General features: G+C 42.0%; 1 protein-coding gene and 1 long non-coding RNA gene across 2 annotated transcripts; both read right to left on the reverse strand.

Annotated features, from left to right (window-relative positions):
* Window positions 1-223: 223 nt before the first annotated feature.
* On the reverse strand, window positions 224-2,780 carry LOC122016012. The gene is made up of 3 exons (XR_006121031.1): window positions 2,083-2,780; window positions 1,883-2,003; window positions 224-455 (listed from the first exon to the last, which is right to left on the reverse strand). It is a non-coding gene; the product is annotated as an uncharacterized LOC122016012 (long non-coding RNA).
* A 12,119-nt stretch (window positions 2,781-14,899) lies between these two features.
* Window positions 14,900-21,188, reverse strand: LOC122015712 (subtilisin-like protease SBT4.3). Its single transcript, XM_042572731.1, has 10 exons — window positions 21,021-21,188; window positions 17,691-17,782; window positions 17,527-17,618; window positions 17,204-17,441; window positions 16,589-17,099; window positions 16,380-16,465; window positions 16,080-16,289; window positions 15,846-15,957; window positions 15,526-15,739; window positions 14,900-15,426 (listed from the first exon to the last, which is right to left on the reverse strand). Exons 1-10 carry the CDS (start codon window positions 21,186-21,188, stop codon window positions 14,900-14,902), a joined length of 2,250 nt encoding a protein of 749 aa, XP_042428665.1.
* Between the last annotated feature and the right edge of the window lie 2,876 nt (window positions 21,189-24,064).

The following is a 24,064-nucleotide window of genomic DNA, read 5'->3' on the forward strand; positions in this document are numbered from 1 at the left end:
TTACTGTCATGTCCCAGGAGTCCCTGTCAGAAGATATTTCGACAACATCTTCCCTGTACGGGTGACAATATGAAACTTTACTACATCAATCCAGATACCTCGGCCAACACGGCCGGAACATATGTATAACATAAAAGTACAATAAGCAAGCATCAACGCAGTTTAATAGTAACAACTAAACTAAAACAAAGATAAGGAAATCATCGCAAAAATCCTACTCAACTACATCCATAAAACACAAATTCGATATCCTACTCAACTACACCCATAAAACACAAATCACCAGCATACATCCAAATGAAAACCCATCCATAATAAGAGATCGTACAAGATCCAAGTGCCAAAAGATACAAGTCTAAGTAACATAGACAATAACATAAACCAAAATGTGCGAACTCGTCGCAACGCGAAGTGGTCGGGGACTAGCGACTGGAACTCCTCCGGACAGCCTCAACCTGAAATGATAAAACGGGGATGAGTCCAACACTCAGTGGATACCTAGTTGACATGCATAATAAATAATAACCAGCAGTAATAAATATGCGTACAGTCTCCTGGATATAACATATGGAAAGTGCAAAATTGTAAGGTAAGGAGTAACTGTACTAACTAGAATCTGGATATAGCGATATCAAGGCCGTCAGACCCAGAGTATCATAAATCCTGTATGCATGTCAAAAAAATGCATCCATCCAATATACAACATATAAAGTGCAGCAAACACAAGCAATAAATGCATATCCAGTATGCATGTCAAACAATGCATCCAAAAAAAATGCAGCATATAAAGTGCATCAACCACAAGCAATAAATGCATCATGTATATGATGCCAATGACATGTCCTGGTCACCCCTAACGCTAGTCAGTTATCTCACACACGATGGTGAGACTGAGTGGGTAGGATTGTGACAACCGTGCACTCTGTCGTCACTGCTCCTGATGAGTGACCGAGTGGACGAGATGCTGTCGGAGTACACCTATCCTCCTACCCCAAATCATAAGTGGGGGAGCGCAATGCTCTCATCTCCCTGAGACAATCTAGAGGAGGGATCCCTGCCGGCTACCATGCTGCGTCACACTACCCATGAGCGAACCAAGGGAGTCAAACAGAGCAACCTGCTGCAACACACCCTGCCTGAATAAAAATCACTAAATCATGAGTGGTTGTGTGTGCAGATCCATATAACTGGCGATGTGCTCAACAATAATGGAGCTGCCAATCGCTCAGCATGCAATCATGCGTAATGATGCATGACACTAAGCATAGAAATATCCTGATCCTATCTACCTCCATAAAAACATGTACCAAATACGTGGATCAAATAATATGATCTAGGTACACAGGTCAGGTATGGTATCTAACCAGTCCAGTATATCATAAAGCATGACATGTCACTACCTCTATAACATAAGTAGTAAACAGGGCATGAATGCTAAACAACTAACAAACAAAACATGCTCAAAAAATAAATAGTGACATGCCGATGCAGATATTAACATATTTAGTACTACTTGTTAAAATCTACTAAACATATCAACAAGACATATCAAAATAGATAGGTCAAGATACCCGCCTCTAATAGAAAAGTTCAATCCGAAATAGATCCCTCGTCGAGACACCGTCTCGAATCAAAGTCCTATAATATCAAACATATAATTTTAGCTAATTCCAAATGTAACTAGCTAAACTAAATAAATCGGATCTAACCCGAAGCTTAGATTAAATCCAATATTTTTACCTCAATTAATATCACTCAACGGTCAACTAGGGTTAGTTTCCTTAACCCTAATTATTCCATTAATTGGATTAACATAACGAACAAGATGAATAGCATCTAACTATGTAACCTTTTTTTTTTATACTAACATCAATGCATTTACCTCTATGGAACGTAGGTTAGCTTCCTCTTGGCAAATAGCGAATCTGACCAACAACACTCAACACCTAAGGGATCGCCGGCTGCTGTGGCGGAGCCGTGAACCTCCAAATCCAAACATACACCTTGTTCATCAACTAGTAAGTCAAGCAAGCCCAGAAATAACTTCAGATCTGTATAAATTTGAAACTAAATAGATCTTACCTTAATCTAGATCTGTAGCTTCCTCTCTAACAGAAACTCCAATGTTGCTGAGGTGATGTGCTACGACAAAGAAGGACAACAACAACACTAGGGCACCAACTTAAAGGAAATCGACAGGAAAGGTAGGATCAGTGGTGACAGATGATTAAGATCGTGACCTGCTCCAATGAAGAGGGGATCGACTGAAAGCTAGGGAAAAGGGAAGGGCATCAGCAATTCTCACACGGCCGACATCGATGCTTCTGCTGATCTACAGATGGGAGAGAGAGAACCCTGTAGCTTTGAGAACACAAGAGGAAGATCGCCGACCTCTTGCAAAAGTCCTCAGCTTCCAACACCGACGAACTAGGGCACGGGTAGATGTGGCCAACGGTGCACAGTGGTTGTCGTCGTGCACAAGAGCTGCTCAGTAGGGGAGGTAGCACGAGAATAGCTAGGGCAGAGGGCAACTCCGAGAGAAGGAGACAAGAACTTGGCCGGCGGTGTTTTTGGCAACACCGTCAGCACAGGGGAGATCAGGCGAGATGGGGGAGAGGAATCGGGAAGAAGAAGTGCCTGATTCCTTTTGGCCACTGCCTTATACGCGAGGGAGGAGAAACGTCGCGGTTGTGGCGCCGTCAGGTGAACGACATCGGCGCGTCCGTTGGGGAAGAGAAGAGAAATGGGCGGAGGTGAGGGCTCGGACACGCGGGGAAAGAAACAACACAGTAGAGGAACGGAGGAAAAGAAATAAAAAAGAAAAGAAAAGGAATAAACAAAATAAACATTTCCTCGTTAAAATGGGGTAGCCTAAACAGGCTTTCCCATGACCCCATTATTTATCCCCGTAACCTAAGTCATACGGGCTCCGAAAAATTCCTAAAAATTTTGGAAAATTCCCTTATGGCTATTCGCCTTTTTTCGATATTTTACACTTACTCTCTCTGATTTCAACAATTGTGATAAGGAGACAATTCATCTAGCCCTAGAAATCTCTAAGAGCTTTTGCATCCGTATTCTGACTTCTTAAGATCGTCATCATCATCCTCTGTCTAGCTATGTTACCTTCTTCAATGATTAACTTCTTGCGGGTCTGCGCTTTCCAATCCCCCACTTTATGTCTGAAATAGGCTGCTACTTTAATATTTCACTCCAACAAATTACACCTAATTCCTTCAGCTCCATGTGTAGAATGATCATCTTGCTCCGCCAATATAGTATCCTCCCGACCCCACGCAACTTTCATTATTTTTCTTATCCTAAGAAATTAGAACCTAGGGTCTTCTTATTTCAATCTCTCCCTAAGACAGTGCTTTCTTCAAGAAAATGTCTTCTTCTAATAAGGGATGGAAACCCCATTTCTTTTTCATCCAAATGCCTAATTCTGCATCCTGCCCGACTGAATGGTGATCAGACCTTCCTCTCCTTCCCGATCTAGGAGACTGCAAACATGATGTAGCCTTTGTTTTTTTTCTTCAGAGAGGCTGACCTGCCTACAGTTCAACGTTCCTCAACTACTGCATGAGGGCCTCCTCTACCTATTTGGACTGAGCCCAGTCCGAGCGATGCTTCCTTTTTCATTCGGTAAGGATTGATAACTTAGACTGTAGGACCCGTGTGACTGACAAAAGGGGGGGGGGGATTGCCCTGTAAAAACAAACACACCCTTCTCAAAGCTTTTGATTTAACTAATACAAACACTTGTTAATTAAAATAGAAATAACGTGCATAAAATAAAAACGAGACTACCAGATTTACTTGGTTTACAACTGGGGAGGTTGTTAATCTAAGACAAATAAAGTGCACTAGCAGAACTCCTTCTTCGAACAAACTCTCAAAGGCAGAGAAGCCTTGTACAACAATTTACAGCTTAGAACAATCAAAATTGAAAGAATTGAGTTGAATACAAGTGTTGTTTAAAACTATTGTGACCAGGGTTCTATTTATAGCCTATTGGTCTAATATGACTGTTTATTGACGTGGCACTATCCTGGCGCCTGGACCCTTTCCGAGCACCCCCAGCGTGGGAAAACTCTATCTCCACGCAACGGCTATGCAACGACCAAGTGATAAGGTTGTATCCATCTTTGGGCGACCGAACCCGCTTTGGTCGCTCGGATCGTTGTTGACATAGACCAAAAGTTAATACTTGGTGGTTTGGGCGCCTAGACCACCTTATCCCAGCACCTGGATCAGTCAACCATGTGCTAACTGGTCCGACATCTTCTTTGGTCGCTTGGGTGATTTTGACCATCTGGAATTGGGCTCACTCGGGCCTATCTTCCGGTTTTCTGCTCGAGCAATCCTTTGTTCCAGCTTCTCGTCCCTCGGAAAAGTCGTGCGCTTCCTTTTCGTCGGCCAGCGTACTCTTCCGTATCACTTCATCCCTCAGCATCGAGCCCCTCGACTCTTTCCCGTGTCATCCTTCTCGATAGCTACATTTTTCGCTCGACTTTTTATGCTCCTAAGTTTCTGTACACTTAGACACAAGTATCAAATACAATAGAACCTAACTTGACTTGGTTGATCATATCAAACTACCAGAGATATATTCTAAACATAACTTTGAAATGTATTCTAAGAGATAAAAACAATCACTAACTTCAGAAAATTATCAAGTTTAAATTCCAAATATTTGAATTTTTACGATTTATAAACTAGTTTTGGAAGAAATAATTTAAAATAATTTTTAATTGTTAAAAAATTTTAAAATTTTTTGTAATGGTTTATTAGACATATCTAAAATAGGGATAAAATTTTTATGAATTTTTTTTTTAATATAAGTAGTATATGTTAATGGGGCAGCTGCCAACGCTGTGCCTTATCGGGGTTTAGTAAGCCTCCATTAGTCGATCGCGGTTAGTCGTCCACCTTCGCACCCAGCAGGAGTTCCTCCACGCCACCTCCCTCGCCAATGAGTGAATCTTCTTCTCCTCCTAATCCATCCCATGGCCACCGTAGATGAGACCATCGCCATGTTCGTCACCATGTACCCGAAGTACCAGTCCTTTAGCTGCATCGACGACCTCTGCCGCGACGAGTACTGCCACCACGTCGATGCGCAAGTTGCCTTGACTACTACGACTTCAGCTTGCTCTCATACTTCTAGAGCTTCTGAGCCTAGGAGTCCTCTAAATTCAACCTCTGCAAGATCACCACCAACCTAAACGGCCATGCCCTCTATGGTGGCGCTGAGAAAGGAACGACGGAGTACATATTTGCATATTTGTCGATGAATTTATTACTTGTTGATGCATTTATTACTTGTGTTTTTTGCATTTATTTGCTGCATATTGGATGGATGCATTTGTTTGACATGCATACAAGATTTCTATACCTCTCGGTTTATTATCCATACACCAGGTGCTGGTCAGTACAGTTGTTCTCGTATTTATTTCAGTTTGCATTTATCTTTATTATATCAGGAGACTGTATGCATGATTAATGCTATTTGTTATTTTCTTAATTATGCATATGAGTAGTTACTCGCTGAGGAGTTGACTCACCCCATGGATATTTACTATTTTCAGGTTGAGGTTGTCCGGAGAATTCCAGTCGCTAGTCCCCTTGCAGTTCGCGAGGATATTTGTTTGGTTTTATTTTTATTATACTATCTAGACTTGTACTAGTTTTGTTTCTATGGATATGGTTTTGTTTTATTTATCGATGAGTTTTATTGGATTTGTTCTACTACATGCCTGCCTAGACGGCAGAAGAGGTGAGTTGATTTTATCGTTGTGATTTGTGTTTTATGGGTGTAGTGAAATAGGATATAAGTTTTGAGCTTTATGGGTGTAGTTGAGAAGGATTTTTGACTTGGTTTTCCTTATCGTTACATTAGCGTAGTTTTGCTATTAAACTGCGTGGGTGTTTGCATTATTATTTATTGTCATTGTTCCGGCCGTGTTGGCCGATGTATATGTGGCTCTGAGGGCATTGTAGAAAGTGTCAGATTGTCACCTATACAGGGGAGATGCTGTCAAAATTTCTTCTGACAGTGGTTCCCCCGGGGTATGACAATTTATTTGGTATCAGAGACAGATTTTCTGATGCTTGGTTTTCGTATTGTTGGTTTTACGAGTCAGGTTGTTACAGGTATAGAATGTTTGGTTCTAGTATTTTGGGATTTTCGAGATTTATCTGATACCAATTTATTTGGTATCAGAGCGGGTTACGATACCTGCTTTTGGTGTTCTGGATTTTAGGGTTAGCCCAAGTTTGCTAGTTAACTTGGGTATTTATTTTTGGATTTGTACGGGTTTCTGTCGATTTTCTCGTTCGGAATTTTGAGGTAAAATGGGGACTGGACAGCGATGGAACATCTCCATACGACAAATAGGTATAAAGGTAATTTTATAATTTTTATACTTGTAGTGATATTTGTGTTATAACTTAACAGATATGAGGAGATCTACACGAGTAGCTGCGAGACGTGGTGCTGGACGACCTTGTAAGAGGACTTTGGAATCTCTGGCAACAGAGTCGCCAGAGATCCCTACTGGGTTTGAGCTTGTCGGTCAGGGACAGACTCAAGATACTGCGGGTGCGTCGGACTCTCAGACCCCGATGGCTCCTTTAGAGGTACCTATCTCGGCTGCACCCGCTGTACCCACCCCTACCATATTTACGGTACCACCAGGGGTACTACCGGCATACCCCGCACCTGCTCCGTTCGAGCCTACAGTGTACCAGGCATCATCGCCACCTGGACCTATCGTGTACCCAGCACCAGCGGCACCTGTGCCCCCAGTACCTATAGTGTACCCAGCGTCCGGACCAGCGGTACCAGTTGCTCCATTTTCAGTACTACCACCTACCGTACCTCCAGCTGCGACCACCCATATCGACCCTGCAGTACCACTAGCAGTATATACTCCAGCTTATGCAGCAGCACTGGGAGTACCTCCCCCGATCTATCCAGCGGTACTACCTGTAGCACCAGCTCCAGTGGTTCCGCCAGTTCCTGCAGCCGTCCCTACACACCTCACTGATATTGTCGCGGCACGAGCCCGGATCCCAGTGTTGGCAGAGTCGATGAAGAGTTGATTCACACTTTTCCGAGGAGAGATTGATCCGAGTGTGGCTCAGTCTTGGATAGAGACCATGGAGCGGACCTTCTTTTACATAGCTTGCTCCGAGTGGGAGAAAGCAGAGTTGGCTGCTTTCCATTTACGGGATGAGGTCGACACTTGGTGTGTTACAGAACGATCCATCATAGGCGAGCAAAACATCACCTAGGCCAGATTCAGAGAGACTTTTGAGAGCCGTTACTTCCCACGGGCATATCAGATGACTCGCCGGCAGGATTTTCTGAGTCTACGACAGAACAACTGCTCGGTGGCAGAGTACAATGCCGAGTTTAATCGGTTGGCCAGATTTTGCCCAGAACTAGTTGCTGAGGACAATTTTCGTATGCAGCAGTTTATTCAGGGACTGGATGGACATCTGCAAGTAAAGCTTGCCGGCTTTGGGAATTTGTCTTATCCGGAGTCATTGGACAGAGCTCTTATATTGAGTCAGCGCAGCAGAGAGCATATCCGGACAAGAAAAGGAAATAGGCGGATCAGACATTAGGACAGATCCAGCCGACACAGGCTACATCGCAGCAGAGTGGTCGCAGTCGGCCAGGGCAGGGTACTTCTGGGGCATCTGGTCAGCCTCAGAAGTCAGGGCAGTCTTCCTCAAGACGGAAACGGAAACAACCTGCCAGCGACATTCACTGTTTCCGATGTGGGTCCAGAGACCACATCACCTCAGCCTGCTCTCTGGGAAAGTTAGTTTGCTATTATTGTAAATTGCCTAGGCACCAGAACCGAGATTGTCCGCTGAAGGCTCAGCATATTGCCTCCGGAGCTACTGTTTATTGGTGCAGTTAGCACTAACGATCTAACTCAGGTTTTGATAAATGATAAATCAGGCTAAGTTAGGTTTGTCGTTATCTAACACTCCGATCGAGTGTACAGGTTAAGCCTAGATAGGTCGACGGGCTGACCGGATGTTTGGCCCGAAATCCAAGCGGGTCGACGGCCTGACCGGACGCTTGGCACGAAGTCCAGTTAGGACGACGGGCTGACCGGATAGCTGGCGAGAAGTCCAGGCGGGTCGACGGGCTGAGCGGACGCTTGGCACGAAGTCTAGCTAGGTCGATGGGCTGACCGGATAGCTGGCGAGAAGTCCAGACGGGTTGAAGGGCTGACCGAACGTCTGGCAGGTGAGTAAAGGTAAGTCACTAGAAGGGAGTGACTGTGAGGACGCGTTCCTGGGAAGGGAACATTAGGCATCGATTCGGCTTAGATCCATTTCAGATATCTAAGTCGAGATCGTGACTAGAATCCGGTCTCGGAAAGACGGAATCTAAGTCATACTCTTGATATTGAATTTATAAACTGTGCTAACACTTTGTTTTGCAGGAAACATATTATATATTTGACTCGGACTAACCTTATCTTGCAGGAGAAGGAATCTCTGGAGAAAGGTGGTTCGAGTGCCCGGAGGGGATCCGGGCGCCCGGAGGTCCGAGCGTCCGGAACAGGTCCGGGCGCCCGGGAGGCAATTTTTATCCTTGTCGCGTCGTCGGCACGTTGGACCTGCCACGTCTCACCAGGGCGCCCGGAAGGGATCCGGGGCGCCTCGAGCCTCATATAAAAGGAGGGTTAGAGGTGGAGCCAAACAACAATTGACAAGAAGATCTTCTACTGCTTGCTCTATTGCTCTGCGCTCCTGCGACGCTAACGAAGCTCCGACAACGCACACTTTCCTTTTCAATTTATTCCTTTGTCGGTATTACTTTATTTTCATTAGCATTTTCTGTACGTAGTTTGTAATAATTTTTGAACTGCTAGTGATTGCCCACCGAAAGCATTCAACGAGTGCGGGCCTTGGAGTAGGAGTCGACACAGGATCCGAACCAAGTAAAATTGGTCTGTATTAGCATTGTTTATTCTTTTCTCCGCTGCGCTTAACTCTTATCGAAGAATTTTTCGTAATCGATATTCACTCCCCTCTATCGAATCATCACGATCCAACACTGTTCAGGGAGGACAACACAGCAGTCAGAGACTCGGCGAGGAGGGCAGAGAGACAAATCTTCGCGTCGTCATCAGATGTCCGCCCCCTGCAGCAGCTGCATATGGCATGCATGTACAGGAGCACTCCAACATCTTTATGGTACCATAGAGTTCAGTTGTGGGACCGCTGTATCAGCTGCAGCCTCAACCCTTAGCCCAGTATTGGTAGCCCCAACTGCTGGTTAAGTACCAGACGCAGTCCCAGCTACTAGTACAATATCAGTCGCAGTCCTCTCTTCCACCTCTGGCCCCTTATCCAGCATCGCCTCAGTGGTCGGCTCCTGCTCAGATGCAACCGCCGCTGGCAACGCTACCACCTCCACATCCGCCAGAGACTGGACGTATTCATGCGGTCACCAGAGAGGATGTGCAACGGGCCGATAGATCCGTTTTTCGCGGTACAATTTCCATTTATGCCTTATCTGCTGATATGCTGATAGATACTGGTAGCTTGCATTCTTTTATATCCCGTGCCTTTATGTGAGAGATTGATAGATTACCCACCTTCAGACCGCAGCGACTGATCGTCTCTCTACCGTCCGGTGATGCTTTGGACGTCACCCAGGAGGTTAAATGTTGCCCGTTAGACTTTGGCAATCAGATACTTACGGTAGATCTTTTGGTACTGGAAATGGTCGAGTTCGACATTATCCTTGGCATGGATTGGTTGTTTGCATATAATGTCACGGTTGATTGCCAGATGAGGGTGGTCACATTCCGACCTTCGAACCAACCCTCGTGAGATTTCACTGGCATTAGGGACGATGGCATATCGATCATTTCGACGATTCAGGCTCAGAAGCTGCTGTCACATGGCTGTCAGGGTTTTCTGTTATCTTTGATCCATACTGAAGACGTAGTTGTTCTCAACTCTCCGACGTTCCAGTAGTCCGAGAGTATCCGGATGTATTTCTAGAGGAGCTACCAGGCTTGCCTCCCAGAAGGCAAGTGGAGTTTGCTATTAAGTTGATTCCAGGAACCGCGCTGACATCGAAAGCTCCTTATTGTATGACATCAAAAGAGTTGAACGAACTTGAGGTTCAACTTTAAGAGCTTTTAGACAGGGGGTTTATATGCCCTAGTGCTTCTCCGTGGGGTTCTCCGGTATTATTTGTCAAGAAAAAGGATGGTACTCTGAGATTGTGCATCGATTACAGACAGCTGAATGCAATGACCATCAGAAATAAGTATCCTTTACCACGGATCGAGGATTTATTTGATTAGCTCAGAGGTCCCTCAGTGTATTCTAAGATTGATTTGCGGTCCAGATATCATCAGCTGAGAGTCAAAGAATCAGATATTCAGAAGAAAACTTTCCGTACTAGATACAACCATTATGAGTTTTTGGTAATGCATTTGGGCTTACCAATGCTCCAACAGTTATTATGGATTTGATGAACCGCGTCTTCCTGAAGTATCTTGATCAGTTTGTTATCGTTTTCATCGATGACATATTGGTCTACTCGCGTTCCGAGGAGTAACATGCACAACATCTTCGCACAGTCTTGGAGACTCTTCGACGACATTAGCTATACGTAAAGTTCAGCAAGTGTGCTCTCTGGCTATCCTCAGTCAGTTTTCTGGGACACGTGGTCTCTAGTAGAGGTATTTCAGTAGACCTGCAGAAGATCGAGACTGTCACTAGCTGGGAGCAGCCGAAATCAGTTCAGAAGAGCCGGAGTTTTCTGGGACTAGCTGGATATTACAGATGATTCATCGAGGGTTTCTCCCAGATTGCTATGCCGCTGACATGCCTGACCAGGAAAGGTGTGAAGTTCACTTGGACAGAAGCTTGCGAGACCAGCTTTCAGGAGCTGAAGTGGAGATTAGTGTTGGCTCCAATTTTGGTTTTGCCTGCTGGAGAGGATGGATTCGTGCTCTACACCGACGCATCTTTTCAGGGTTTGGGTACTGTTCTGATACAGCACGACAAAGTAGTCTCCTATGCTTCTCGTCAGTTGAAGGAGCATGAGAAGAACTACCCTATACATGATTTGGAGCTAGCCGCCATCATCTTTGCTTTGAAGATTTGACGACATCATCTATATGGCATTACCTTTGAGATTCTTACGGATCATAATAGTCTTAAATATATTTTCACTCAGAAGGAACTCAATCTCCGATAGAGAAGATGGATAGAGTTCCTGAAGGATTATGACTGTACCATTAGCTACCATCCGGGGAAAGCTAATGTGGTTGTCGATACACTCAGCAGGAAGTCCAGAGGTACTTTGGCTTGCCACTGAGCTTTAGTCACAGACTTGATTCAAGGCTTCTCCGAGTTAGGCCTTGAGGAGCAAGGACAGACAGAGCAAGGTATTCTTGTTACCATGGTTGCTCAGTTGTCGATCAAGATGAGGATCCGAGAGGCCCAGGCCGGTGATCAACATTTTCAATTCATTGGCAACCAAATAGCTTCCGGGCAGCAGACCGAGTTCACCCGAGATGAGGAGGGACCCGCATGTATCGAGATTTGAGGCGTTTCTACTGGTGGAACGGTATGAAGAAAGACATCGCGAAATTCGTAGCTAGATGTCTTGTCTGTCAGCAGGTGAAGGCTGAGCACCAGAGACCTGCCGGATTACTTTAGCAGATTCCTATTCCTGAGTGGAAATGGGAACACATTACTATGAATTTTGTGGTGGGTTTGCCTAGGACACGTTGAGGCCATGACGTAATTTGGGTAATCGTTGATCGATTAACCAAATCCGTGCACTTTATAGCGATCCGGAAGACTGATTCACTGGATCGATTGGCAGATATGTATTGCTAGGAGATCATCAGATTACATGGTGTTCCTTTGAGTATTATTTTGGATAGAGACCCCCGGTTCACGTCTCGATTCTGGCAGAGTCTGCAACAGGCCTTGGGCACTCAGCTCCGTTTTAGTACAGCTTTCCATCCGCAAACAGATGGACAATCAGAGCGGACTATTCAGACTCTAGAGGACTTGCTGAGGTCTTGTGTATTGGATTTAGGAGGCAGTTGGGAGGACCATTTGCCATTGGTAGAGTTCGACTATAACAACAGATTTCATTCGGCTATCCAGATGGCACCGTTTGAAGCGTTGTATGGTAGGCCTTGTCGGACACCCAACCTCTGGGATGAGGTTGGGGAGGCCCAGTTGCTAGGGCCTCATAGAGCTCAGCAGGAGGCAGAGTTGGTCCGTACTATCAGATGGAGGATGTCAGAGGAGCAGGATCGCTAGAAGAGTTATGCTGATTGGAGACACAAATTCGTGGAGTTCTCTACTGGCGACCATGTATTTCTACGAGTTTCACTCACAAAAGGGGTGAAGAGATTTGACCTCATAGGTAAGCTAGCTCCACGGTACATTGACCCTTTCCAGATCCTGGAGAGGATTGGAGCAGTAACTTATCGTCTGGCACTACCATCGTCCCTAGCGCCTGTCCACGACGTATTCCACGTATCTACGCTAAGGAGATACATACCCAACCCGACATATGTACTGACAGATATCTCAGTTCCTGTTCAGTCTGACGTTACTTACGAAGAGGTTCTGGTACGGATTCTGGACCGGAAAGAGCGTCAGCTGCGGAACAAGACTATCTGGCTGGTTAAAGTCAGATGGCAGCATCATTCAGACGAGGAGGCTACCTGAGAGCTCGAGGATACGATCCAAGCTCGATACCCCCACCTTTTTACTTGAGGTATGTGGGTTATTTTCTGTTCAACATTTATACTTTCTACCTGTTGTTATTATTTGCTGATGGTAGATAACAAAGTTTGGAGGATCAAATTTTTATTAGTGAAGAAGAATGTAAAATATCGAAAAAAAAATGGTGAATAACCATAAGGGAATTTTCCAAAATTTTTAGAAAATTTCTGGGAATTTTTCAGAGATCGTATGAGTGAGTTTACGGGGATAAAACTAGACCCCGGGAAAGCTAGTTTGTGGTACCCCATTTATGCGAGGAAAAGTTGTGTTTCTTTTCCTTTTTATTTTCTTTTTCCGTTATTCTTTTTTCTTTCTCCCCTGCCGAACCACCCACGTGCCCTAACCTCCTTGACGCCGTCCCCTCCTTCCCAACCGGCGCTGCAAAAACCACCACACGCTCGCGATTAAAGCCATCTTCTTCCTCTTCCCCCTTCTCTTCTCCTTCTTCGTCCTCGAGCCGGTCCTTTTCCGCCCCTCTGCCCAAGCGCCGGTAACGCGCAAGCCACTGCCGATCCGTGCTCTAGCGCCGGCGCCTCACACTAGCACCTGTGGTCCTCTGCCCTAGATTTGATCGGCTACCGTCACTATGCCCTGCCGACGCCGCCGCTGTCTCCCGACTCGAGCAGCGCCGATAAGGCTGAGAACTTCTCTGCCTTAGCGTCAACAACCAAGCCTTCATTCTATATCGCAGGGAAGATGTTGTTGGGGTTGCAAGGTTGCAAACATAGTCCCATATTGAAAACACATGGAAAAGATCATGAGTTTATAAGAGAAAGATATCTCCATTGGCATGAGACCTTTTGGGTAGAGCCCAAGAGCAAAACCATGAGGGCTTAGACCCAAAGTGGACAATATCATGTTATTGTGGAGATATCTAAATTCTTTTCGATCCAATTGTATCAGAACCCGGACTGCCAGAAGGTTTAACCGCCGACTGCGCACAAGAGCTATGATCTGATTGAACCATGTGAGTACAATATTGACCTAGAAAAAAGAAAGTGGGGGCTCCTATGTTCGGATCAAGAGGACCAGACACTAGGCAGGAAGTCCTAGTAGGTCGGGTGGACCGAGGGGCAGGAAGTCCTAGTTGCGGCTAGGCAAGGAGGAAGTCCTAGTTGCGGCTAGGCAAGGAAGTCCTAGTAGGTCGGGTAGACCGAGGGGCAGGAAGTCCTAGTAGGTCGGGTAGACTGAGGGGCAGGAAGACCTGGTGGGTCAAGGATCGGACGTGGGAAACCCATGGTCCTTTGTTTGAGGGGGGGATTGTTGGGGTTGCAATGTTGCAAACATAGTCCCATATTGAAAACACATGGAAAAGATCATGGGTTTATAAGAGAAAGATATCTCCATTGGCATGAGGCCTTTTGGGTAGAGCCCAAGAGCAAAACCATGAGGGCTTAGGCCCAAAGTGGACAATATCATGTCATTGTGGAGATATTATATTCGTTTCGATCCTACAGATGTTGCCGAAATTTCTTCTGGCAGGGACTCCCCCGAGACGTGACAATTTATATTCACAAGTGATAAATAACTGCTTCTAACATCGAAGTTTTTACATGGGTTAATGACAGCTTCTGTAGAACACATTCATACGCAGTCAATCACAGCTTCTACAAGTCATCTTTCTATATCGCCACCTTTATTAAAAACACTCACAAGCAGTTAATAATCACTTCTAGAAGTATGCTGCAGTGGCGTAACTAAAATTTTCAACCAAGAAAGGTGTTGTTTTAAAAATTTTAAATATTAGTATATATCAATTTTAACCCTCCAAAAGTTAAATTTCTGTTGCATTAGAAGTTACTAGGTTAGTTTTATCTCTTCGGTTGCCCTTAGCAATATCAACATTTACAACGATTGGAAAACTAATTCAACAGATTTAGCATAGGTCGATAAACATGGCTAAAGGCATTTTAAAATAGCTTTTAAAACTCTTTTTTTAGTGTTCATATTTATAAAAACGTCATTTTCAAAACAGAACATAGAATTGTAATATAATTCTCAATCATACACAATAGTTTACATTGAAAAAATAGTATTGTAATATAATATTTTCTTGTACATTGTCATTGATCAATCAAAATGAGAAATCTGTCTAATCCGTGTAGACAACCATCACACTCCTCACTTGATGCTTCCCGTCCGACCAAATGATCGTCGCCGGCACCGTCGAGTTCCCTGGCAATGGCCCGCCTGAAACCGACACAGTGAACTGCCTCTTCTCCTTCAACTCCGAAAACTTCAACTTTCTAGGATTCACCACCACATTAAGTCTGTGATGAGCCCAGACCTCCGCCTTGTACCTGCAGCGTCGGGCGCCGCCTACGTTGGTCACTGTTCTCAAGAACTTCGCGGCGAAGGCTTTGCCAGACTGAACATGTAAGGCCATGGAAGGGTAATTGAGATCCCTCGCCGTTCCATTGCTGCTGCCAGAGCAGGAACTGGCGTCGCCGGTGACCATCTTGATCATGGTTTCGTTGTAGGCCGAGTTACAGAGCATTTGCACGTAGTCACTGGCACCAGCGTCATAGACAAGACCTGGGTCGACGGCCTTCACCGGGTTCAGTTGCCCGGCTCCATACGATAATTCGTCTTGGCGGGCCGAAGGGTACATCGGTTTGGCTGTATAAAGCATGGACGACAAATTAAAATGAGAAATTTCGCTAGCTTCAAAAAACAGGGTTGAAGAACAAAGGTATATATAATGCTTAGTCATGAGACCTGTCGTCATGAGCGCCGACATGATGGCTGCCGGCGACCAATTTGGGTGGAAAGACTTGACGTAGGCGGCGACGCCGGTTACGTGGGGACAAGCCATGGAAGTGCCCGAGATTATGTTGTACTTTACGACCCTTGTGTCGTTGATGATGCCTGACACTGGAGCAACCCGTGACCAGGCGGCCAAAATGTCAATTCCTGGAGCACTTATATCAGGCTGCATATGCAAACACAAACATTTCCAAATTGCTATACAATTAATTAAATCCCTTAAAAATATATATATATGTCAAAATAATCGAACTGAATGATGAACTAATGACCTTGAGGATGTCAGGCGTGATGGTGTTTGGGCCTCTCGATGAGAACGAAGCAACCAGGGGAGCCTCAGAGTCAAAAACTTCTTCACTTTTGTGGATGTTAGCCACAGGATTTCTGGCCAAGATCATATATATGCATGGATTAATACTACTACCTACGATTTCTATTTACAAAATATTATAAACGGTGGCAATTAAAATAGCTAAAAGATATATATATATAATATAAACACTCACTTAGTGTTGTTTATGTAGTTCAAAAGGTTTAACCCATCCACGGAACTGACTGTAATGAATGGAACTGGGTATATGAAGGAAACGTCAAGTGAAGAGTCATCTATAAATATCAATCCTTTAATGCCTGTACTAAAAATTTCGTCATAGAAGTACTTGCAGAGAACAATCTTCCCTTTCACCATGTTTATATCTGGCAAAGCAGTGCAATCCCTAAAACAGCAATTGACAAGTTTGAGAATTATTGAATATATCATTCCGCATCAAGCTACGAAGAGAAGATATATAGCATGATCTTCATACCCTGGTAAAATAGTTGCATTTCCCTGCATGTAGATCAAGGGATGATCATCCCTATTTTTTGTCGCAAACGTGTTCACAGAAGCTCCCTGCATTTTCCCCCAAAATTAATAATAATTCCTTATTTTCATTCAACATGATAACGCATAAATAAGACTACGTATTAACACAAGTTTTTGCATTATCATTAAATTGACTAATTGATGACTCACCAAAGTGGACACATGATTTCCGGTGACCACCTTGTCAATGATGTGCCTATCGATGCTGCTCGCCGCCGCCACCAACGTCCACGGTGCCACGTTGCTGACCGTGCCACGGTATGGCCCTGCATTCCCTGCGGCTGTCGACGTCAAAATCCCGTTTGCCATGGCATGGAAGGCGCCAATCGCTATCGAGTCCTGGAAGTAATCCGCGGCAATGGCATAGGCGACAGACAGGGAGATGATGTCGACACCGTCGGAGATTGCATCGTCAAATGCCGCCAAGATGTCTTGATCGGTGCACCCGAACCACCAGCACACCTTGTACACCGCGAGCCTCGCTGACGACACTGCCCCCCTAGCCATGCCCTTGGCGAGGCCGTAGAGGCTGGTATGGGAGACTGTTCGACCGGCAGCGATGGAAGCTGTGTGAGTCCCGTGACCTTGAAAGTCGCGTGGCGATGGCTCGCTCAACATGTAATCGCCTAAGCTATTGTAATAGCGCGCCCCGATGATTTTACTTAATTAATAATTCAATCAATCATAAATATATATTAGTCACAGCTTTAAATCGACTCAAACAATTATATATAACTTAAATAATCGTATTTTTTATGGACATACTTGTTGCATGTCATATTTAGGCAAGCACCCTTCCATTTCCTCGGTGGAGGTCTCAATCCCTGACCGCTGAAGGATTTAGATTCCAGCCAGATTCCGGTATCAATCATTCCAATGATGATGTCATTTTCCAGTGTAGGATTCCTGTTTACTCTCTGCGAGAAGTTAAGGAAATCCCATGATCTCGTCGTGCGAACCTTCAGGGTTTTACTAGGAAACACTGAAACTATTCCCTCCATGTCTGCAGTATAATTAATTCGTGTTGAATTGTAATTAATTTATAACATATCTACAATTCAAACTATTCCCTCCAATGATAATTATACCTTCCAATTTTTCTGCCTCGTCTATAGAAAGTTTGGCAGCAAATCCACTAAAACTCCTCTGGTAACTATACACCAAAGACTCACTAGGCGAGCTGTATTATCAATTGTTTTAGTGTCAGAATTTGACAAAATAGATAATATTTATATATACATCAATTTATTACCAGTTCACAATAATTTCTTTAAGCAAATTAAGATGGAGTTCATAGGTTGGGTACTGAGATGAGTGTTGAGCTCCCATATACACAATATATATCTACAGAATGCCATTCATGTATGGTAATATTAATTGTAATAATACAGATTAATGAACACTTTTCAAAATGCAAATTTACAAACTTCGGAATCACCTTTCTTTCTTCATTTGAAGATGCTGACGAAAATAGAAGAATAAAGGATATGAAAAATGCAAGAGATACTAGATGTGATAGTAGAGAAGTCATTACTCTTCTTATCCTATGAGTTTTTGTAAATGTCTACTAAGATACATGGAATTTTATAATGGATGCCAACTAATGGAGAGTTTAGGATCAATGGACAACATGGATTATACACTGTCAGTTGTCGCGGTGTCATTGCTAGAATAGAAATGATTATTGGTAAAGTTTTAGTGGCTAAAATAAATTTTACAGATAATTTACTCAACAAATATAATTTTAACCAATGAAATATTTAAAAATATCAATAAAAATAATTTTAATTGATAATTAAAATTTTTCATAATCAAAATAATTTTTGACTGATATTTTTAATTTTTTATCCTGAAAAGGAATTTTGCAGATATAAAAATTTAACTAGTAATTATATTAAATTGAATTGATAATCATATTAAACATTGGCTAATAAAATATTTTAAAATATCTGTAAAAAAATTTTGTTCAGTAAATATAATTATTTATTATTATAATTATATTAAGATAACTTTTAAATATTAAGATTTTTTATTCATGATTTTTTTATAAATATATTAATGTTTATTAATGAAACAAAAGATATGTACCTAGGAGGCCTAGAACACTACTAACTCTTTTTTTTTTTCAAATTAATTTCTATAATAAAATTTTCTCTTATAAACATGGACGGATCTATTAAAGGGCTATCCTTAGATATGACCCAACCCATTTTTTTATTATTAAATATATATATTAGAATTAGGTGATGCAAGACATTACTACGAGAAAGAAACAAAAATATGATCGAGTACGAAGTCAAAGAAACAAAAATAAGACTGAATACCAATCTTTATTGTTTTTTGAAAAAAAATTTCAAAATCTTTTAATTGACAGGTCAATTCTTGGAGTTGCGTAGATTTATCGTATCTCCATATAGTTTGGTAAGATCTATCTTGAACCTTATCAACTTGTATGATGATAGACAAGGATCCGTAGATTTTATTATTATTATTTTTAATAATTTCAATATTTTTAATAATTTATATTTTTTTATATATTTGTATTATGAATCTATTTAGAAATTTTAGAATTATGAATCTATAAAATTTTTTCCTTTTTGTTTAAAATTTCTTTTTTTTTTCTTTACAAAATAGAAATTTGAGTTCATATATTAAGATTTTTTTTCCTTCCTTAATTTTAGGGTCTGAATTTTGTATAAACATTTATTTAATTGTGGGAGGAATTAATCCTCTCTTCTTAATAAAAAATTCATTTTTAATGACTTCTCTTTTTGTCTTTTCCTTGAACTCTTCTATCATCAGCCCGTAAAATAATAGAAATTCTACTCGACATCAAATGATAGAGTTTCTATTCATATACATCCAGATTTAATTTGGATAGAAAAGTTTAGAACATACTCAATTCATGGTTTTTTCCCTACTGAACTAGAATAATTACTCACAAGCAAGGACAATTTATATCGAAGAAAGTATCTTGTACAACCTAAAATGGTTTTTTCTTTTGGTTGTTGGTATTGTGGTAAATATTGCATACACTAAATTAAAATCCTAATTCTGCACTGGTCTTATGAGAAATACTAATTGATATTATTCAACTTAGAGGAAAAAAATATGAAAAATGAAGCTTTGCATCATAGAGAAGATTGTAATACACATAATACAACAGTAAACTTAAAAACCAATACAAATAACTTAGACAAAAAGACAAATATCAATGAATGACGTACAAAAGAGTTATGAGCAAGTATGTTTCCACTTCATAAGTTGAAATGATCTAAAGTCTAAATTAGCTGGAAGATATCATCAAAACTTGATAACCCAACAACTAAATCCGCCGTTGCAAATGTAAGAAAAGTTCTCCCATTGTAGATGGTAGCTATATATGTTTATAAATATTATACGGCAACAAGTATATGCTCTATCAACTTAGAAAGAAAATAGGTGTAGATCATCGTACCCATAACTAGAACAGATAATCACTAGAGAGAACTTCGAATATAATTGATGATATTAATTTTTAAAAATAAATATTTATGTTAAATTATTTTGGTACAATATTCTGACATTCTATTTTTTTTAAATGCATATTAAATTAATGTTTAAAACAAGTTAATTTATAATCTCAGTCATATGAGTTTTTATACTATTCGTATTTTTCAAGTTTACTTATTTGCAAATTCTCTTATTAAATTTGATATGCACAATTTTCATTTTGCAGTTATTACATCATTTGTCTTGTTTTTTTTCCTATTATATTCATATGTTAATTTAATGCTAGACTTTGTACTGATTTAGAATATGTGTAGAATACACGAATTATGTTTTTTGTCGCTTTCAGCAAATGCAATGTCACAATTTCCATTTAAAGATGATTTACGTGTACATGATGTCTAACTATCAAATTTAAGTGCAATGAGATAAATTTAAGTGTAAAGATGATTTAAGTTTAGGTAACTCAACTTAAGATAGATTCTTTTTGTTGCTTTTTCGGTGGAAAAGACTTGTTATTGAAGGTTGTATATGTTTTGGTGATTGAGGAAGGGTTTGTGATGATAGTATATTGCGGAGTAAAATGTAATGAGATATATTAATATTTTGGATTGAAATATGAATATTATGTGATGATTTGGCAGTGCGATATATGTTGAATATAAATTAGTTTTGTGAAGTGAAATGTGAATATTGTGAATTGATTTAAGTTGGTATTGCACTTGATTTTGGAAATCCGATAAACGTACTGGTACAATATAATATAAGATCATTTTTTAACTGTTTCAAATTTAATATTAGGAGCAGTTTTTAACTGTAAAATACCGAAAAAAGGTGAATAATGATAAGGGAATTTTCTGAAATTTTTAGAAATTTTTCTGAAATTTTTCGGAGTTCGTATGGACGAGTTTACGGGGATCAAAATTGGGTCCCGGGAAAGCCTGTTTGGGCTATCCCGTTTTAACGAGGAAATGTTTATCTTTATATTTCCTTTTCTTTTATTTCTTCATTTTCATTTTTTCCCCCGCCGAACCACCCTCGTGCCCGACACCTCGCCGCGCCTTCTTCCCCTCTCGCGCCGATTTGCCCTAACCGCAAGCGGGCAGTTTTCTTCTCCCTCGCGTGCACGCCCTCCTCTCCTCTGCTCGACGACGACGACGCCAGGCAACAGAGAGCGAGCATTGCGGCGCCCGCACTGCTTTACCTTCCTCGAAGCCCTAGCCTCTGCCCCGATTTCCTTTTTCTTTCTCTGCGCCTTCATCGCCACCGGTGAGCAAGGAGCAACGCAAGGTTTCCTCAGCCCTAGCGCCGGCCACCGCTTTGATTCGCTGAGCCTTAGCCATCTTCTCAGCCGCGTTTTCTCCACCCGACGGCGTCGCCACTCGCAGTGCCACCAGCCTTCTCCACCCCGTCGCCTGTGCCCTAGCACCGTCACCGGCCACTAGGACCGAACCACCATAGATTGTTGCCCTCTGTGCCCTAGCTTTGGTTGGATACCACGGGCTCAGTCGTAACATTGACCTAGAGTTCTGACAGTGGGCTGATAGAAGAGCATTCCAGCCACTGTTGCTTGCTACCATCGCCGGAGAAGGTCAGGTAATGGTCTTGTTAACTACAACAATGATGTAGATTTTTGGTATGCTACTGTAAGGATTTTCAATTAGTGAGTTTTGGGAATTTGTTGTTCAATTGGCAGTGTACAGTGGTGTGAAGTTGCTGGATTCTGACCACCACAGTACTGAACGCTTGGTTGTTCCCTTGATATCCATCTTTGATCCGATCAGTGTAAGGGTTTCAACAAGTGAGTTTTTGTTTCATAGATCTGGTATATATATTAAATTGGGTAGGGTTAATGTTATATGATTAGGGTTTTACCGTAAATTAGTCTAGAGGATTTTATTTAGCTATTCATTGAGTTGTAGCTAAATAGAAATGTATATATATTGGTGAAACAGGACTTTGACGCGAGACGAACATCTCGACGTTGAATTTGACTGGATTGGATCTGCTATTTGAGGCGGGTACCTCTTGATTATCTTTTATGATATTGTCAATTGGATATGCATAGTATTTTATAGCTACAAGCAATGATCATGTTTGCCTTTGGTATGTCACTGTTTGTTACCCGTAGCATGTTCTGTTGGGCGTTTGTTATGTATCCATGTTTACGTTTCGTGATTATTGCCATGAGTACCTTAGTTCCTAGAGTAAGTGACATACCATGCTTTATTGAGTTTAGGACTAGATTCTGGATTTTTATTATTTGACATGTGTACCTATATTTTTATATCATATCTGATCTGTGTACCTAGACCCTTTTGCTTGATCCATGTATATTGTTGGTATATATTTTATGGAGGTGGATATGTTCAGGACCTAGGTTATTATACCCTAGAGGACATGTATACCCTAGATCTGTGGATTTGACTTACTGGTACTAGGGTACACATTTTTCTATATATATGGATTTGGTTCAGGATATTGTTATGCTTAGTGTCATGCATCATTCACATGATTACATGCTGTGCGATTGTCAGCTCCATTATTGTTGAACACATCGCCAGTTACATGTATCTGCACACACGACCACTCATGAGTTAGTGGTATATTCAGGCAGGGTGTGTTGCAGCAGGTGCTCTGTCAAGGGCTCCGTTGGTCCACTCATGGGTTAGTGTGACGCAGCGTTGTAGCAGGACAGGGATCCCTCCCCGTCATTGTGTACCGGGAGATGAAAGCATTGAGCTCCCCCATTTATGATTTGGGGTAGGAGGATAGGTGTACTCCGACAGCATCCCGTCCACTCGGTCACTCATCAGGAGTAGTGACGGCAGAGTGCACGGTTGTCATAGCCCTACCCACTCGGTCTCACCATTGTGTGTGAGATGGCTGATTGGCGTCAGGGGTGACCATGTCATTGGCATCATACGCATTGATGCATTTATTGCTTGTGCTTGCTGCATTTATTTGCTGCATTTGGTTGGATGCATATGTTTGACATGCATACAAGATTTATGACACTCTCAGTTTGACGACCCTTTTGTTCTGGATAGGAGTTCCTGGTGAGTACAGCTTCCTTAGTTACCTTTTAGTTTTGTATTTTTCCTATATATGATTAGGAAGTTGTATTCTATGTTTATTGCTGTTAGATATATATTACTAGACATGTCTATTGGTATTCGCTAAGTTGTTGAACTCACCCCCGTGGACACTATCTTTTCCAGGTACCAGGTTATTTATGGAGTCGCTTGGAGTATCCTGTCTACTGGTCCCCATGTCACATCAGAAGACATGTCTTCGCTGTTGTCTATTTGTATTTTGGTATTTGTGTATCTAGCTTGTGTTCCGGTTTTGTTTCTGGAGTGTATTTCGTATTGTTGTGGTGTAATCCTAGCTGGCTAGCAGTCTTCACTTTTAGTTTTGTATGTGTTGTCCATTGTATTTCCGCTATGTTTTGGTTTTAGTGCAGCCGAGTGGGCTGCTACCTATAAACTGCGTGGTTGTTTAGTTATTTTATTGTTAGTATTCCAGCCGTGTTGGCCGAGGTATATGTGGCCCTGAGGGCATTGTATAAATATTTCAGATTGTCACCCGTACAGGGGAGGTGCTGTAGAAATTTCTTCGGACAGAGACTCCCCTGGGGCGTGACATTAACTGTTCCGAAAACCAATACTTACAAGTGTTTCAGGGCCAGTCTCAACCACTTCTACAACCAGCTGACTTCCGAACCTGTTAACAACCATTGCAATAGCAAACAACCGGAAGCGGGTACTGGCCGCTCTAAACGCTCAACTTTCTGCATCGGTTATTAACCGCTTCTATAAAATATATTCACAAGTGATAAATAACTGCTTCTAACATCGAAGTTTTTACATGGGTTAATGACAACTTCTGTAGAACACATTCATACGCAGTCAATCATCGCTTCTACAAGTCATCTTTCTATATCGTCACCTCTATTAAAAACACTCACAAGTAGTTAATAATCATCATTTCTAGAAGTATGCTGCAGTGGCGTAGCTAAAATTTTCAACCAAGAAGGGTGTTTTTTAAAAATTTTAAATATTAGTATATATCAATTTTAACCATCCAAATGCCTAAATTTTTGTTGCATCAGAAGTTACTAGGTTAGTTTTATCG

The sequence above is a fragment of the Zingiber officinale genome, chromosome 8B, assembly GCF_018446385.1.
Source record: "Zingiber officinale cultivar Zhangliang chromosome 8B, Zo_v1.1, whole genome shotgun sequence".
NCBI lineage: Eukaryota > Viridiplantae > Streptophyta > Magnoliopsida > Zingiberales > Zingiberaceae > Zingiber > Zingiber officinale.